The 19,319-nt window shown below is 37.3% G+C and overlaps 1 protein-coding gene across 1 annotated transcript; it reads right to left on the bottom strand.

Annotated features, from left to right (window-relative positions):
* Window positions 1-200: 200 nt before the first annotated feature.
* Window positions 201-3,683, bottom strand: LOC145781397 (mRNA decay activator protein ZFP36L2-A-like). The gene is made up of 2 exons (XM_082593189.1): window positions 3,544-3,683; window positions 201-2,919 (listed from the first exon to the last, which is right to left on the bottom strand). The coding sequence occupies exons 1-2, from the start codon at window positions 3,577-3,579 to the stop codon at window positions 1,852-1,854; spliced, it is 1,104 nt and encodes a 367-aa protein (XP_082449315.1). The 5' UTR covers window positions 3,580-3,683; the 3' UTR covers window positions 201-1,851.
* Window positions 3,684-19,319: the final 15,636 nt, after the last annotated feature.

Raw genomic sequence — 19,319 nt, 5'->3', positions numbered from 1 at the left:
GCTTGGGGAGAATTTTCTTCTTAAACTGTGTGGGGTTGAAGTAGTTTCTGCATCCAGCCAATGAATGTGCATTGAAATATTCATACGCACCACCGAGGTCTACTTTTGTGTTTAAAAACATGTCCGCAGGCGATACTGCAATCAGCAATTTACCAGCACCACTGGATAGATAGCTACTGACAAAATAACACAGTGTGAAGCTGTTTGGGATTTTGGTTTGTATTTTTTATGAATATTAATAATAATTACTAACGATTATAAAAGCGTAAAAGCACACGACATATGCAGCAAGTGTCGTGAAAATGAAATAGAATAGAACGAAAAAGAATAAATTAGCGCAAAATGCCTGAGTACGCCCCACAAAAGGGACATGCATGCACATCAGTCGGCAGGTTAGGCCACTGAGGGCCAAATTGACCACTTTAAAACTTGCATTTCTACATCAAAGTGATGTTGAAGACCACAAAATGACTCAGTCAAAACACCAGTCTTTTTTGCATTAATTCAACGTTAAATCAACGTAAAAAAGGATTGATATGTTGACTGGAAAGCAACCGGGAAGATGACATCGATCCAGGGTTCTTTTGTCGATGATGCTTGACGTTGCTTATACGTTGAGACAGCGTAAACACACGTACTTTATCAACTAGAACTCAGTCTACAAAATGTTAATTGAACTGCAACCATAAATTGCAAAGTCCGTCTCGTTACACAGTTTGAGATCGAACAACTTTTGTTGGGTTGCCCCTCTACTATATAAATAAATACACAATGAGACATAATTTAAATTAAGAAACCGTGAAAAAAAACAACAACAGTGCTAAGCAGCAGGCAATAATCAGTAAAAAATGGAAAATATTTACATCGTTTCGACGTAAAAGACTCGATTTGAAAACTGGTAAAACACAGGACAACATAATATCAATAGCAGTGCTGGAAACGACGATATCACTTTTTTTTCAAAGAACAGACAAATTTCTGGATCTTGGAAGCAGATCAAGTCACTTTTTTGTCGTTGCAACATCAGCTGTTGCTGCTTCAACGCAAAAACTGCATAATTTGCTACCAGGCACATAGTCCAATTGTGGAGGTGTCGAACTAAAATTACACATTTCAAACCAGCAAAAGATGTTTTTCAGTCGTTTCAGCGTCTAGGGACATTGAAACTATGTGAAAATGGCAACTTTTGCTAACTTGGTTGCTCAATGCTTGGTTTGTCACTTAAAAAAACATAAACGGTACATGAAAAGGCTGCCGGTATCGGCGCATGATGATCAGCAGTGAAAAAACAACAATTTGATATAGTCAATAGCATATGGATTAAATCCATGCTATTTTGGTCGTATAAATTAGAACACCAACTAACGGCTCAATACAAAATGAACTGTACCATTGTCAGAAGTTGCTGAAGCAGAACGTAAGCCGAAATTCGACAATTTTAAAACCGTGTTAAGTCAACGTTAGGCAAACATTGATTAATGTAAAAGCGACGTGTACAAAACAAATTCATGAAAAGTGGTGTTGGACCACAGAAAGTTTCGAGGCAACAAGAATAGTTCAGCATCTATTAAATCTTATCCATAGAACTAAAATAATAATTAAATACGTTGGCAAATACAATAAAGGCACTTACTAGGGTTTTGAAACATCGGGTAAGAGGTTCGGTCGTTTACGTCATTGCATGTAGTTTTCCGATATAAAATGCCACCAAAGACTGCTCAACTACGTAAAGAGCATTTCAATCGTCTCAGTTCAACTATACCGAGCTAGAGATGCAAGCTCACAAGCATAAATAACGTAAAAGTTCTTTTCAAACTGAAAAACGTCCAGACACTTTCGTGATACACCTTTTTAGTCCGATTGGGAAAGACATTTGAATATGGGCAGCCGCTGGGAGCCTGGTGCAGGTGCGGCAAAACCGGGAGGTGATCCGGTTGCAGATTCCCGATCCGAGTCCGGTGGTGTCGGTGGCCCATCAAAAACAACATCATCGCTGACGGACAGGTCGGAAAATTGTCCTTGGGCAAAATCAAACGGCGTTAAAGGGGGTGAAGGCTGGCGGTTTTCAGAGAGACATCTAAACTTGTTGTTTAATCTGGGAACTTCAGTTGGCGACACAATATGATTGCCGTACTGGAAAGCCTTTCCAATACCGTGTCCGATCGGAGAAATAGGTGCAATGACAGAATTGTCGTTGATTCCGAAAAATGGAGATGGTGTTTCGAGAGGAGAACAAGAATGACTATTCAAACGGGTGACTGCACGTTGTTGGGGGAAAAGCTGTAGATTGTTTGGTGGGCTTCCTCGGTGGTGTCGTTGAACGGGGTTGGTGATCATCGGAACAAGCGGCTCGTCTTGATTGTGTATGAAGTGGCATCGGGGACCGTACGGGCAAAGACCGGTGGTGTGGTAAGTTCGGCAAAGTTCTGTTTTGTATTTGGGATGTCGTACCATATGGCGCAGCTCATGCTTTCCGTGAGCAAATTGACACTTTTCCCCATACTTGCATTTGCCATTTTCTTCAAATGGACGACAGAGTTCAGTCTTGTAGCGACTAGCACCGGACTGTGCTTGTTGTTGCTGCTGCTGCTGTTGTTCCAGCAAAGCGTCACTGTTGAGGTAAGACCCTTCACTGTACGCTCTATTCCTAATCCGCTCCTCAGTAACTGTTTCCAAGACACCACCAAAGCCATTGTTTAAGAAACCGTTTGTTTCTGAAAACGGTGCGAGCGTTGTGGTCTTTGCCGGGGTCGGAGCAAACATCGAGGAATGCCGACGATTGGTCGGCAATCTGCCGGCACTGTTTGCGTTAAGTGAGCCGAGACAAGCCGGCAGATCAGGTGCTACAAATCCCGATGTCTCGTTGTGTGCTTGAGTCAACAACTCGAGATACTGCTGGGTGAGCAAGGCGTTGTGATCCTGAAATGAAATAAAAACTTGATAAATAACACGGCACAGTTGAAAAACAAGCTACAACAATGCAGTATGTTGTATTTATCATTATTAAATCTTAAAATTAACTGCACACAACACGTTATTATTTTAGTTCTGCATATTTTGACAAAATGCCTGCCTAGGATGTTGTCATACACGATTCTAATATAAACCACAACCATTATTAGGTTTGACATGCCCCGAAGTCAAGCCCCGTAAAAAAAATTGAAGTTTCAAAATGTTTCGTTTCGTTTCAAAATTACCTTTTCAGTGAAGAACTTCATTTTATGTTCAAATCTTTTCGATTTTGTTTCTTTATGCGTTTGAAACGAAATGCACGAGAATACCAGTGGTGTACAGCGCGATCTTAAAGCGCGCTGTACAGTTCAAGGCCGTAACTTTGCATTATGCCCTTTCAAAAGGTTTAGCCTACACTTATTTGGGCTTTGTGGGTGTTTTAAACAGCATAGTTTAAAAGTTTTTTCAAAATGAGACAAACTTCTACTCTGACCTAAAATTTCTTTTTAGGATTTCATTTCAAAGCAACCCTCTTCGAAACAATCTTTTTCATTTCACTCAAGCAAACTAATTCAGCAGCAAGCAACTTACCGTAGAATCTTGGCATTGAAATTTCTCGTTGAACATCTTTGCTGAACGGATAAGTGTAAGTCTCTTGCAAATGTAAATTCTCTCCTTTTATCGTTCGTTTTAATGTCCGATTGTGCTTGGTCTGGTTGTGACAAGAATTTATACCTTCTGCTGACCAATCAGAGAACGTCTAGCTTTGCAGAGTTTGAGTGGCGCACGAGTTGGAGTGTAGAAAAAAGAAAAGCTGAAATGTTCGGAGAAAAAACAAAGATGACTCATTCTTTCTCTTTATTATAAACGTCATGAAAAAAAGTCTTTTCACTCAATAAACTAAAAGGAGTAAAGAAAGAATATGGAATAAAAAAATCCTGTTTCTTTTTTAAAATAGCCGGTAAAAGAAAAAAGGTTTAAACAATGTACCGATCCAAGTTATTCTGCCGCTATTTGGTCACAAGGTGTCAGTGTAACTCTTCTTCAAGACGGACACTTTGGTCCGACGTTTATTTTCAGAAATTTTCATTTTAAAATATCGCTTGAAAATCCATCCGCTTGTCAGCGACAAAAACGGCTATAGGCCTAGATTGAACATGGATGGATTTTGTGATTGGGATCCTTCTTTTCATCCTTCTTTCAAAGTATAGGTTCAACAATATAATTAATAGGAGATCTTTAAACTGATTTTCATCTCGGAGTGTTCAGCCGGTTTTGCCATATCTTGAAACAAGTTGATTTGTTTTTAAAATTTTCATATCCAAACAGTTTTGTGTATTTCTCATTTAAATCGCATGCTTGAATTTCGACAGAATTGGAAATACCCTTTTCTTTAGGGATATTTCGCAATTATTTCGGCGAGGTCTGTCTACATCTGGTCAATTACGCAATTCACATGTCATAGAAAGGAAAACTACCGGCGGATTTTTGTGTTGTGAAACTAAATGGAATTACAACAATAACTGAAGTTTCTGGCGGACAGACAACTGCTTGTGAAAATGCCAACTGGATAGCACCACGCCACCACGTAATTACTGTATTGCCAAAGCTACAGTATTTCAAACCCAAAACATACCTTCCACTTTTAGGTTAAATGACAAATAAACCACTAATGCGTGAAGCTCAAAACTTTTCACATATTTCTCTATAGTTTACAGAGTTTCAAACCTTTCATGACATGACGTTTTATGATTCCTTGAATGTTTCTGTCGTGATTTTTCGACGTTTTGATTTTTTTCCAAAGCCTTATTTTCAAGTGGACTACTGTAACATGTTGCTTGTACAATAAAAACGGTGTTTTCTGTGCAATGTCATTTCCTGTTCATAAAATCATAATTGTCTGCATCTATTTACGATACCCATGTTATCGCATGCTAATCGAAAGCGTGGAATAATTGCGCAACTACTGCAAGTATGGAGTCATGAACTGTTAAAAAAATCCTTTTTCAAAAATAGATTTGTTTTACTATGTTTGGTATGATGTCATAAAAATCACGTGACATAACTTGACAGTCAAGCCCTTCTTGCGTCACACCATCAAAATCATGCAGTTACATAATGTTGTTGTTTGCTTCAGTAATTCAGCGCATGCTTTTATTTGGCATTGTAGTTTTGCAGTATATTTGAAAAAATTGTGTAATGCATCATCTGCTAATAAAATTCATTAGTAGACTGCAGTTTGGTACTTCTAACTGAAGCCAGCTTAGAATGAAAAGAAAATGTATTCTTTCTGGACGCGTCTAGTCAGGGAAATGTTGGCCATGAGCTGTCATTCCAAGAAATGTTTTTATTGCGGAGAAAAAGTTTAAGCTAATATGGCTGGTTGTCTTTTCTGTGTTTGGAATCAATTAAGTTGTAGGGAAATGCGGTTAAAGTTCTCGGTTTTTGGATTTAGGCTATGCAAGAACAAAAGCATTTTCTTTTCTGTAATCTGGTTATTACCAAAATAAACCGAAGACAAATTAAACCGATGTTGCTGCTTGCCAATTTACCTTCTGTGTTGACAATAGGCTTAGGTATTGTATTTGCAGCTTAAGGCAGTTATGCAAAGTTGCATCATTCAAATCAACAATTTCTAAATAAGTGATTTTTCACAACTTAAAAAACCTCATTTCTTTCAATTACCAGTAAATCAATGATCAGCCAAGTTTTGCAAAATATTTCTATTTTTCTGTAATGTTAATTTATAGTTTCGGGAGACAGTTTGCTTTCTTGTACCAAAGACAGGCAAGACACAACAAGACAACAAGGTTGAGCAATTATGTTAATTTGCATCTAATCATTGTTGAAAAAACATTGACGGTGATCGTTTGAGTGCTGGTAATACAACAGCAATTCAGTGCTTTGGCTATAAATCATCATTCACCGAAAATGGCTCAGCAGCAATGGTAGAGACAAATGTACCAGTGGTGAAAGATTTATCATGGGCATTTGTCATATTGCGTGCTTGGAATAAGCGATTCATGAGATAAATATGCAAATAGTCATCCAGCAGGCTAAACCAGTCATTTTGCATCAGTTTAACGTCTGTAGTTGTGGATATCAATGTATAAAAAATTAATCACAATCAGCCTTTGAAACTGAATCTCATCTAATTGCCAATGTTTTTAATAAAGGTTAGCATCATATACGTTAAATATATTTTGGATATATAATCAACCAATGTTTTTGACTTAAAAAAACAATTAACTTATTTTCGATGTAGAAAATGTATCAAGAAATAACTACTGGTGTGTTTAACGGCAAAAGTGAAAGAGGAAATGGACCATGGACCCGTATTTTCTGAAAACTGAAAACTTGAACTTTTGTGGCACGAATGAGAAGTACTTTATTATTAACGAACCAGAAAAGTCAGTCATTTTCATAATTTTGTGTCGTGTCCATGTTTACGCCAGGTAATTGAAGATTTAGGTTTTTTTATCTGTGACTTGCAGTTTTTGCAGTTTCTGCTTCTGGTTGTTGTTAGCCTGGATAAGTTTCCAGTTACCAGGATTCACCACGAGGAGGTAGACGCCACGAGATATAGGTTAATGGACGGGAAGGCAAGGAAGCCAATCTTTGTGTCCACTTGCAGGTATTAAGCGGTGTCGAACCAGCGCCCTTTCGAACGCCATACCAAGGCTTTCACCACTCGGTAATACAGTCGTTATTTTTGCATTCATTTAACTTCACACGTATAGAATCAATAAAAAATGACGTTTCTTTTTGGGTTGAGAAAAGCTTTGCATTAGTTGCAGAAAATCATGGCCACCTAAAGATACGGCCTTATTTGTCACATTTTGCAGAAATTTCCAGGTTTTTCTAACTTTGGGCGAACGTTTGAATAAATTTTTCTAAAAATTAGATTTTTACTCTTTCTTTACTCTTTTCCCCAGATGACACAAAAGGTTTTAACATTCTCACATGTTGAAAAACAAAGAAAATTTGATTTCGAAGATTTTAGTCAGACTGTTAATTTTGCAATAACATTAATTTTTCAATAACAGTCTGATTTAGCATTTTTCAACTTACTTTTTCTCATTTGCTACTGCTACCCCAAGGCAACAAACAAGTTTTATGTCATTAGGAAACCGCAAAAAGTAAAAACATCTCAAAAAATGTCAGTCAAGCACTAGCAGTAGCTGTAATCAAAATCTGCAAAATGTGACAAATTAGGCCACATCTCCAGGTGGCCATGAGAAAATTAAATGAAAATGACCCCCTTCTGGTAAAGTCTATCAACAGATTTAAAGTCTGCAAATGTGTGAAAAATCTTGAATAAATTATCGCAAACAAACGATTTATTCAAGAGGTGCACTCTGCAAAGAGGTGCACTCTGCAAAGAGGTGCACTCTGCAAACACTTTTGGAGTTTAATCCCTGGAGCATTATTTATTTTGCTCAAGTTACTGATTTTAAAAAGCTACCAAAGCATAGATGTGAGAAATTTGCAAATTCAAATGGTTATGCACAGTTCAATTCTCCGCTTGATGTCATTTTGCTCGCTCAGCTGGCAAAGTCCGCCCTTCCGGGGGGGATTTGTCGGCATAACACTACCAGCTGTGAGTTGATCAGCAAAAAAACGTTGCAAAAGTGGAAGGAAGTTTCTCCGCTGACTCTCCCTGTTATAAGTCTCCTTTGAGGCAAATAAAACGTAAAGTGTATCAGCACCATATAAATCTATTGAGAAATACTGATGCTTGAAAAACAACTGAAATACCTTCGCTCAGATTACTTCAACATAACCAATCACTGGGCTTGTCATACATTTTATACATGGTAAGGCTGCATAAAGTTTATTTGCACTACATTACAGCATCGGATTGGCCTAGCCTCAAATACCAGCGTTTTTGGTCTATGACGTGTCAATATTGACAAATAAAGTTTGGCATTTCAAATTACCAAGCTTACACCAAGTATTTATAGTAGAGTATTTCTATTTAAATTACCCACAGTTGTGAATAGGTGCATACACTTTGAAGTCTTGTCGTAAAAGAGGTAAATTTAACGCAAAACACTCACCTCTGACAAATTTTAAATTATTAAAAAAATTGAAGTCTTTCTTTTTATATATTTTAACATTACCAAAAGTCAACCCCCTTTGGCAAGTTTACATTAATTTTTTCTTACCAGAACTACAAACTAATATATTGCAGTAGAAATAGCAAAACTGACTACAATCTGTGATATGCCAGATATTTGGGTGAAATTATAATACAACCATTTTAAAAATTTGACCTATGAAAAGAGATAGACGTAAACCCATTAAAAGTTTACGGTCGTGCATTGAGAAGATAACAAATTGTATTGGACAGTAGGCTACTTATTCTTTTGTGAATCATCGACAATTTTGTGGTTTGGAATGAAATAAGTGCATTAGAACTTTAATTGGTCTTACACTGTCCCGTAATCCTAAAATCATGTTTCAAAAATACCGCTTTCAGGTGATAATATCAACTGCAGCATCCTTTTTCTTTTCGCAATCTACGCACGCGATTTATTTTCAGCGTGAAGAGTCATTTGAAAATTAAAAATTTTTAATTCGTACAAGTTTTGAATTTTTGACTTTTTTTTTTCTTCAAGTCCAGTTCCCTGATCTTAGCATAAGGGTCAATACGCAATGACTTTCTCTGACGTTTCTGTCAATAGAAAGATGCAGAATTTCTGGTGTGTCCAAATTTTTTAGGCAAGCTTTTACAACATAAACAGCTATACGACACAAACCACAAGCCAGTCTTTTTAAATTAATTCAACGGTTGCAGAGATTGAATCGATGTAAAAAGAAATCTTTTGCTACCTGAGAAAGTGCAATTTTCAGCAAACAGTTAGACGAGAAAATAACTTCATCATCACATTTTACTTGTGTTATCCTAAAATTAGTTCAAACAGAAATAGCTTCTTTCTTGGTAGAGTGTGTTATTTACTATGTGCATAAATTGAAGGTCAAAGCTTCGATCTCATTGTATTTCTGAGCTTTTAAAGTCAGCTAAGCCTCGGGTCATGGCCTACCTTGACAGCGCTTTTTTTGCATCACCAATTTCCAAGAAACTCAGTCGTAAGTCGATATAAAGCTCTTTTAATCTTCACTTTAGCATCTTTCTAGTGGTTATTATCTTATGACGTTGCTCGTTTCTTTCACAGTATTTTTCCATTGACAAAACTTGAATGTTTTTTTTGCAACCAAAGAGATTAAAATTTTTGTTTCATTAAAACTTAACGATATTTTTGACTTGGTGAAGATTTGCTATGATGACACGCTTCCATTTGAAAGACGTGTTTCTTTGCTTCAAATTTAAAAGTTTTCAATGGGCCGAAAACGTTTTCAAATAGGCTACATGCCTTCAAAACTAAAAACTAGTTTGAAGTAGCCTATATTAGAGCTCAACAAGAAACGTGGCTGGAGTGCGCATTACAATAACAGTAATGTTTTGATCCAAGGTCAAACTATTCATTCTTTAGAAGCTCTTGACTGTCTTTGCTTACGCTTCAAGTACTCTGTGTTAATGCTAATCCCTGTGAAAATATTTATGCTACAAAAATAGTTTAAATGCTGTAAACGTTTAAGTATCTTTAATAGATGATTTTCTTCTCGACAAAATGTGGGTTTACCGATTTGAAACAAAAGCCTGGATTTCTTGGCATTAGCATCATGTTTAAAATCTTTAAAACAATTGATTGAGTGTCCCTTTTTCATGGACATTAAAACACACACCGCTGGTGTCACGAAAGTTGAACACGTTATAGTTAAAAAGCTATTGAAGACGCAAACGAAAAATAATATGCAGACCACAAATATCAGCACTTGTAGGCTTATTCAATGTCACATGAGCAAAATATTTTGTGTTTTCAACTGCCAAAATTGACTTCAGAGCACTTTAGTCGTTTCAAAAAGTCAGTCTTGCTCAGGCTACATTACATTGCGTAAAGGTAGCGAATGACAGTTTGATGAGAATGCCTTTCAATGTAATCCTATGGCTTTTGTACACTCTATTCTTGGTTGATAAAAACTCTACGCTTTTAAGATGCATTCAAGCGTGAAGCGCAGTCGACAACTTGGCCTCAAGTTGAGCTTGGAAATTGTTCTACTTGGCAGTTTGCCGTCAACCATCAACAAAGGCGACCCCAGCCTGCAAAAGTTGTCCTTTTTACATCGTTTCAATGTCCAGCGACGTAGAAACTATGTAAAATGACAACTATGCTAGCTGGGGCAACGCATTTCATAACTTTAGATTGTTTAACAAGATTATAAATTTGCACGGTTGGCTGCTGATATAAACTTTAGGCAACGTTTTGAATTTTTTGCATAGCAACTTCTTTCATGGTTAGTCCTTTTCATAAACTGTCAGTGAATGACAAAAATGTAGGGCCAGCTTTTGTAGTGAGATCTTGGTCAGACATGAAACAAAAGCTTTAAAACATGGATAAACTCTGATACAATGCTTGGTTTTCTAGCCGATTTTTTGACACAGACTTTCAAAACTAGGTGTTTAGTTAAATTTTGCTAAAATGAATGTTCCGGACATTCTCTGTTCAAATCTACTCCAACAGAACATACATAAAATCCATTTCCATACGGTACAGACAGGGGCGTTGTCAAGAGGAGGGGGACAGGGCAGACAATTGTTCTCCCACCCTTGAAATATTTTAAATAAACATTTCACACTCTGTTACAACATCATTTGACAAAGTTTTTCTATTGATTTAGGCTGAAAGTACTCTCAAAGTGTGCAGTTTTTATATATTTGTGTCAAATTTTTCTGATGCCCAGACTTCCTTTGGGTGCTTCGTCTTCAGTGACTGTTTGCCCGTGCTCACTCGCATGTGCACAAACACTTATTTGCTCTCCTCCCCCGCAATTTTGTGCAGGTTACGCCCCTGGGTACAGGTCAAGCTGGGTCGAACTTGTGACTTATGGTTTGCGGTTTTCATGCAACTGTTGAACTTATAGAATTTTAACAGCTATTGCAGGTTGTTGCTCAATTATTATAATGGTGGCTATTATAATGGTTATCATTGCCTTAACGTTGTACCGCTCGCTATCTTGTCTTGTGACCACACTCCCGCATAGTTTATAACAGAATGTTAACACCTTTTGTCTTTGTTCTTCAGTTGTTATGCGTAGCTCAGTGCAGATTGTAATTTCAGTCATTTATTATTAACGTTTCACGAATATCTGTTGTTTTTGTTTAGAGGAATTAGTTATTTTCCTGACGAGGGCAGAAAGTTTGCCGAAAACGTTTGAATTTATGTAGTTATTTTCAGTGTTGTACGCGTCAATGAAATAAATTGACGGCGTCAGTGTTAGCGCAAATTGCCTAAAAACGTTACGGCGTAAAGTACTGCGTAAGCTCTTAAAGAAATTGACGGCGTCAGCGTCAGCGCTAAATTCTAGCGCTATTTTAGCCTGGGTCTCACAAAGCGGAAGTATTCGACTTCTAACGGGTTTGATTTTTGAGACTGTTTCGAGCTGCGAAAGACGATTTCGTCTTTTCTCGACTCAGATTAACCCAGGATACAATAAACCAGGGGCTCTATCCACTTTTAGAATTTGGGGGGGGGGGGTGATTTTTGGACACTGAGCTAAAATCGTCATAGTTATTTCAACAACAACTTTCAACTCGTCTTAGTCATTCCAACCACTCTAATGAGTGAGGGGGTGATCACCTCCCTTGGATAGAGCCCATGCGATAAACAAACTTGAAACTGCATAATTGAATAGACGAACAGCTGCCACAGAAAAAGATTGTTCATTGCTATCAGTCTGAAAGTCAAAACGTCAAACAAAATTTAACTTTCAGTATGAAACGAGATTTTCCATAAAAACGAAAAATGACGCATATCGCGTGACGCTTAAAATCGAAAAAATAAACTGACGGCGCTAGCCTCAGCGTCAACGTACTACACTGGTTATCTTTTATTTTATGTATTGTTTTTGAATTGTCCATCAAGTTGCTATCCATTCTGTCTATGGTTTTCAAAAATTATCTCCCTACCGTACCAAAAGTATACAATTATTATAAATGGAAAAACGAACTTGCGAGGGTTAAGCCTTTCATGAAGCTTGCAAAGTTCTTGAAAGTTTCACCATTGCTGTTTCACTGTGGAAATAACAAGAAGCGCATAGAGGAAAACCTTAATTACAAACTCAATTCGGGCTGCTCATAAAGTAATTTAATTTTCTACGTAGTAATACAAAATAATATGCGTGTGTGTGTGCGTGCGTGCGTGCGTATGTGGTTAAATCAACAAAACAATAGAAGATAACAACGTATAAAAAGCCCACATCCATCACAGCTATCTCCAAAATCTTACATCGTTAGTCAATTCTAAATAACTGTTTCCTGTTTTGTTAGCAGAAATGCAAAAGTTACCGAAGTCACTGATTGGATGCAAGGATTGTTGAGTCCGAGGAAAAGGTCATAAAAACTTTCACATTTATTCCATAGGGATTCTAAGAATTAAAAAAAGAACATGATCATTTCGACAAAACATCAATAAATGACGCAAATCAGCGACAAAAACATTCTAAAATTTCACCAAGCAATCCTCTTCTCAATGTTTGCGAGCATTTCGTCCCACTGTAGAATGTAGACACCGTTACTTCCATTGTTTTTGTGATCTTTGTAGAAGGTAGCTTGTTCCATGTGCTTTCTTCTTGCTTCTTTTTGGACTTTGGAAAGTAAGGATTACACATAGACAGAATAAACACTTGAAAAACGCACTGCACCGTCGTAATGGGCCAAGAATAACATTTCTTGCTTTTGTCATCTGTTTGTTTCTACTGTAGAGTTTTAGCTAAATAAACTTGTGCACATTCAGTAAATAAACAAGATAGCATTTCCAAAGTTGCAATCAACAAGTAATCTGTATGTTTTAAGTAGTCAGTCTTCGGGTAGTTACAATACCGTTGAAAGTTGGCCATGTGGCAATAAACCACGTCAGATTTGATTTGTTTATTGAAATAAGTAGGTTAAAACTACTGTTTTCAAGCACTTGCTCAAATTGATTTGTTTATTGCCAACCGCTGCGTGTAGTAAAAGTTTTTATTTCCAAAATATCTGGAGCGGCAAAATCGGTCATATGATTCAAGAATCATTCTTCAGAGGTTTTACTGATAAAAGCATGCTTTGAAACGTTGATTTTGCGTTGTCTGATGTCAACTTGATGTTTTAAGGAACTTTATTTCTGGGATGCTTACATCAACATCAAAGGAAGGATCTAAAATTTAACTCTGAAGCTAACTGTTTCAATAAAATGTTGTTCAAAGTTTTGATAATGTTTCAGTTTGGAAATGAAATACAAAGAATATCGCTGTTTCTGAATTTAGTCCTCAGAAATTATCAAGTCAAAATCGTATTTCAGCCTCCATTTTCACTCGTAAAGTTTTTTTCTATTGTGGAAATGTACTGTTTTAATCTCTTACTGAAGACTTCAAAGAGTTATGTGACAAACTACTACATGATAGTTTGCGAAAAAATCAAGCTCAAACCAAAACTCAATCAAATCTTACATGATGGTTATAACAAAAAAAAGCATTTTCACAAAAGCCATTTACATCATATCCAAATAAATTGATAAGCCCACAATTTTTTTACTTCTGACACATATATAGAGTGTCTTGTTAAAACACGCAGTTTCGCTAGTCAACAAGAAGTACATTGACGCATTTTGTTCAGTGTATTTGTAGCCCGTGTAAAACGAGACCCCACCAGACTTTATGTAATCTGCTTTATATGATCTTCTCTGGTATCAACTTACACGTTATGTTCACAGCATCATCTTTCACCTTGCCTTTCTCAATCGAAGTTTTTGGCCACTCACACTTTCGCTATCTCTTTGTACAGATCGATCGTACATAATAATTGATTTAATTCAGCAACTTTTATGGTGTCAAACGTCCCAGTTAGCAAAACCGGTCTTTTTACATTGATTTGACGTCTGAAGACCTGGAATCAAGGTAAACGGATCAGTTTGCTGGCTGGATATTTCGTCATTTCACAGAAAGAGACTGAATGAAAAAGCCCCTATTGTTCAAATCTTTCTACTTTCTAATAAAAGTGAAAGGGCCGCAGGGAAATGACAGTCCTGAATAACTGTCCACCTAATTATTCTAAAAGATCAGCCAGCAAATCAGTTCTTTTCAACATTAATTAAACGTTTGTAGACGTTAAATCAATGTTAAAAAGGACTGATTTGCTGACTTGGGAAACGAGATAAATATGCTAAAGTGAAGACAGTAACCCTTCAAACCTTTTCACTTTTGGTTTTCAATTTTCGATGAAGCAAATATGTTGACTGATAGCATAATGACAGATGAGTGCAAATATGTTGACAGTGCATAGTTTTCGCAGAACCATCTTTAACACGTTAAAGATTTTGATTTACACTGTAACTTCTGTGATACCAAACTTGCTGGTTTCGTGATTTTGTAGCCGTTCAGTTGCAGCTTTATGTGGGACCCCTTGGCCTCTCTTTGGACTTGCTTCATCAAGACTCAACCGATTACTTACTGGTGTGAGTCCCTTCAATGCAGAAATATCAAGATGGTGTTCGGCACAGAGTGCCATGTGGTGCAGACCACAGGTCATGTTATCAAGGCCTGTCCTCTGTACAGACCACTCCTTAGTAGTGTGAAGGGCCAGATCTCCGTTGACAAAAAAAAAAACAAGCAGTGGCTAGTTGAAGGATCTTATGTTTAGCGACAATACGAGCAAAGCTCTTGGTATAATTTATATTTCGACCAGCAAGATTTAGACCGGAGTTTGATATACGAAACGTCCTTTTATTGCTTTATTGCTCATATTTAATAAAAATCAATTTCTCAAGCGTTACTGATGGCCTTGCTGTTGTACGTTGCGGCAAACAAGTTCTTGTTTCAAAACACCCAGATGACGTCATTAACATTTTTCTTGCCTTTCAAGATGATGTAGTTGATTTGAAGATTTGGCGATATTCTTACAATTTTTCCGCTTATAATTTCCAGCACAAATTGCAATGAATTTCCCAGTTTTCGTTTGAAATGAGTTTTTCCATCCAACAAATCGGTCCTTTTTTTTTACAACGATTCTTGAATTGATGCAAAAAAAACTAATTTGCTGGCTGCGTTAGAGACAGAAAGAAAGCAGGAATCGCACACACAATTGCGAAGTTAATTCTAACCCAGTTTCAAAACAAGCTACTTTTTCTACTCTTGTTTACATTTCTCAAGTGTAAAGTTTGGAGCGTGGATTCATTCGATAGCGCCCTGGGAGGCACGTGACTTAATTTGATCTCACAGTTTCTATTCGGTTTAGCTTCAACGTGAGAAACAAGATAGCCCAATCTACCCGAATGCTCAGCGCAAGATCAAATTTTATTTGCATCAAACATACAACGTCAGACGAAGTAAGATTTTTGAAATGTCACCATTTTTGTGCACAAGAGACGAGATAGCAACTTGTTTTTCTTTTCAAAAAGATCTCACGCTTTGTCTAAGAAAGTTGCAAAGAAATGTCAAGAAATTTTGATCAAATAACATCATTAGGCTGTGGTTTATACCCTTGATTTTACGCTTTATCCCTTGGGTCAATGAACGACGCCCAAACAATGCTACGCGGACATTTTGCCAAAAAGACTGAACTGGGCGCCAGATCTACAAGAATTTTTACAAGCACATTTGCTAGAGTTCCGCTAGAGTACAAAAAATTTTGCATTTGAAACCGTATTCAGTTTCAGTTTGTTTTTATTTCTGACCATCACAACGAAAAACAATATAGGGGCCGCCAAACATAACAGAGGTCTATAAAAAGGTAGAAGCGACAAAACGCGGAGGTTATATGCATGAAACCTTATGAAATCATGTACAATGTCTGTTTATAAAAAGCTATAATTAACACCAACTTTCAAAACAAGTTTTCATGCTTGCGCAACAATAACAGCGCAAACATCTTGGACACAAACCAAAATTAAATCACAAACGCCATTGTACTGGATGGTGTTGCAACACTGTTGCTTTTGAAGTCAGTTAAGGTCGGACATGCCACTGCGTCATTTGACGCGTAATTATCTCGTCGAAACAATCAAGAATTGTTTTAAAACTTGAAAGAGAACCGGTGGTGTAACTTTGCACGATATTGTTAAAAAAAACTTTTGTTGTTGTTACATTTATTAACGTTACAGCTTGAAATTAGAAGAAGACTTTTCGTAATAACCTCCACCTTAATTCCAAGCTCTTTTGTTGGTGTGTTGAAAAGTGATTAAAATCTGGAATCCAATACGGACAAGCCGCAGCCTACAGAGTGGGTGCAACTTGTCAGCCATTGTATTGAAAATGCTCAGTTTTCGAAAGACCAAAGACAGAACATGTTTTCGTTGTGTTGATCAGTTGTCTTGTACGTAACAATGCTACCCCTTGTTATGCCTTGTCCGTGGGAGAGCAGATGGTCACGTGACTTCGCTGACAATCGAAAAGTTTGTCAATGCTTCGGTGACATCACAGGAAAACACGCAGCGCAATCTTGAGCGTGTTTATGAAGGAGATTAGGCTGTGTTCGTTAAATGAATGACTCGATGAATACGAAATGAATGACTTGAAGATTCGTCAGTGTGTCAACAAGCAGCACGTCATAGCAACACACTTGAAATGACCTAAAAACGGTAAATTAAAAATATATTTGTTTTCAATCCTACACTTTCACCAAACCTATTTCAAAAGTAGGATACCATGCACCTGACAACCTACGTTTAAGAAATAACATTGTATGCCCGCGTACAATAAATGAAAATGACAACGTGTAAACACGTCGTCTTAATACCTGTTTAAGGATTGGACCTGGAGCAAACAAGAACCCGTACTCTTAATCAGGATTTTTTTTAATTGGAGGTGCAGTCACCGTTTAAGAGGTGCGAGACCTGTTCCCAGGGGGTGCGTGGATGCTAAATCATTAGGCTTAAATAAATGACATTGCTTGTTTAGCTGGTTTTTACTTAATTTTCTGAATTGTAAGTGAATATTACTTTTCAGCCGTTCTAGAAGGGAGTACGAGATATGGTTGGCGAATTCAAGGCGGTGCTAACACGAAATAAAGAAACACTGTGATAAATCTTAGTTTAGAATATAGATAAAAGGGTGGCTTTGTTTTTACATTCAGTTTGCTAAGAAGACCCTACCACTCACCATTTTTGATCTAGTAAAACCGAGCGTGTCACTTCAGTTGTCAAATAATTATCCTGGTTAAGATTGTGAAAACTTATAGAATGCATACTGAAAAGTGTTGAACGTTCATAATAATCAAATCCTAGCATAAACCGTTCGAACTGTAGCGTGTAGCCTATTTTAATGAGCACTGAACAAACTGTTGCATGAGACCAGGCTTCAATACAAACAGCTATTGCTGTCATTCCAGTCTGCTCGTGCTGATAATATCTTGATCTTCAGTTTTTACTGATTTGTCGTCACATCGATCACAAAGCATGTTGAATGCAAAATATCTTTAATGTCCATCCATCACATATCGCTCTGTTGATGTCCGTCTCACTCTCAGACCATTAACAAACCGTGCAAGCTTTAATGACGCACTTTTCCGTTCAACGTTCGGTCTTTTTCCTGATATTTTCATTCTTGTTCAGGACGCTAAGTTCTGCTGAACAAACAAACTGTCTGACTTTAAAAAAATGCAGTTTCTAATTTGGAAACGTTTTTCTTTAAATCAAGTTTCCGACAACAGTTTCAATTCCGCTAAAACTTGTTCACTGCACTTTTCCTTTGAAATAGTTTACACCAAAGAAATGGATGTGAAGCAAGTTTTTTTCAAAGATTTCCTAAGCCGAAGTGAATGCTCTCAGTCATGTTTGCTTCTACAAGTGATGATTAAAGCTAACACCACTCTGAGCCATGCGGTCATAAGCTGGTAAGAAGTCCTTATGTGGAATTGCTTTGAGTTGGTCAGTCATGTAACAAGTTATGACTCTTTCTCGTTCAACTTGTAGTGGTTGCACACGGAAAACCACATCTTGCCTTTTTAGTCATGTGTGGCCTTCGTCGTAAACAGGAAGACGGCTTTGTGTCGGGTGAATAAGTATGTTCATCCCACATTATTGAATAATTACTTTTGTTTAGAGAAAAAAACTTGCTGTGATGCAAAATAAACTCCAAGAAACTTGGGTCATAGACCAGGGACGTAGCTACCGAGGCTTGGAAGGCAATCGCCACCCAAACATTTTATCTTACCTCCCCTAAAAAATGTTTTAATACCATTGTAAGTAACATTGAATGACGTCAGCCCTCCCAATAGTTGCTTTTGCCCCCCCTTAAAATGTTTTTTCTAGCTACTTCATTATCATGGACTGCTGTCTTTACAAGGTCCCCTCTGGTGTATCTGTAGTCGGCCATGGATGTTCATCAGAAGAACTCGCCCCTCATCAATTCGTGAGATGATGCCTGTCGTCAGAACAGCGAGAAAAAGTAGTTCTTAGACAGATGGTGGAATAATGGGATGAGTTAGGTTGCTTTTCCGCTTTTTATTCAAGTTACTACGAGACAAGTGATGAATGAATTCTTGCTAATCGACAAATGCTATCGGTCTGACTGATGGTGTGCGGCCTAATTTGGTAACGTGCTTACGTGCCGAATGACAAAGACTGCAGATTATGATGATTAATGTTTTTTTTTTCATTGTTAAACCTGTGGCACTTCAGGTGTGACAACTGCGTAGTCAGGTGAAAAGACATTTGCTGAACGAGCAAATTTTCCATTGCGGTTTGAGAAAACGCAAGCTTGATCTTACGTTGCTGTAAAATAATCCAACTTTAAAAATAGCTAAAACTCAATCGTAAAGGTTGATTTGGCTTGACGGTATCACTGTTATTTGCTGCAATTGCAGAAAACACTTGACAACACCGAGATTCGAAGAAGCACCTCTGATTAAGAGAATTTCTCAGTAAGCAGTTTCAGACCCACTGTAAGTAATTTGTTTGGAGAAAATCCATGACATGTAGTAGTCGTAAGAAAAGTTTTGAATCAATTTCGGATCTCAGAAACCGATAAAATGAAGTCATTAAATGAGTCACTTTCATTGAATATGCTATTTATTTATACCCTTGATAACCAATAATCGGTGAGTTTTGCGAACAGCAAATCAAACACTCCAAACATCCCTTGTCAGAACAAAATATTGTGACTTCTCAAGCTTTCGGACACACACAAAGGACGTGGAAAACAATTTCAATTTTAAAAATGCGCTCTAATGATGTACGTTATGTCTGTTTCACCAAAATTACGGCTACATAGCCGAGTGGTGAGAGCCCTGGAACGGCAATCGAAAGGGCACCGGTTCGACACTGCTCAAGAGC

The sequence above is a fragment of the Aplidium turbinatum genome, chromosome 12, assembly GCF_918807975.1.
Source record: "Aplidium turbinatum chromosome 12, kaAplTurb1.1, whole genome shotgun sequence".
NCBI lineage: Eukaryota > Metazoa > Chordata > Ascidiacea > Aplousobranchia > Polyclinidae > Aplidium > Aplidium turbinatum.
The sequence above is the reverse complement of the archived record's forward strand: the minus strand, read 5'-3'. Positions and strand labels throughout refer to the sequence as shown.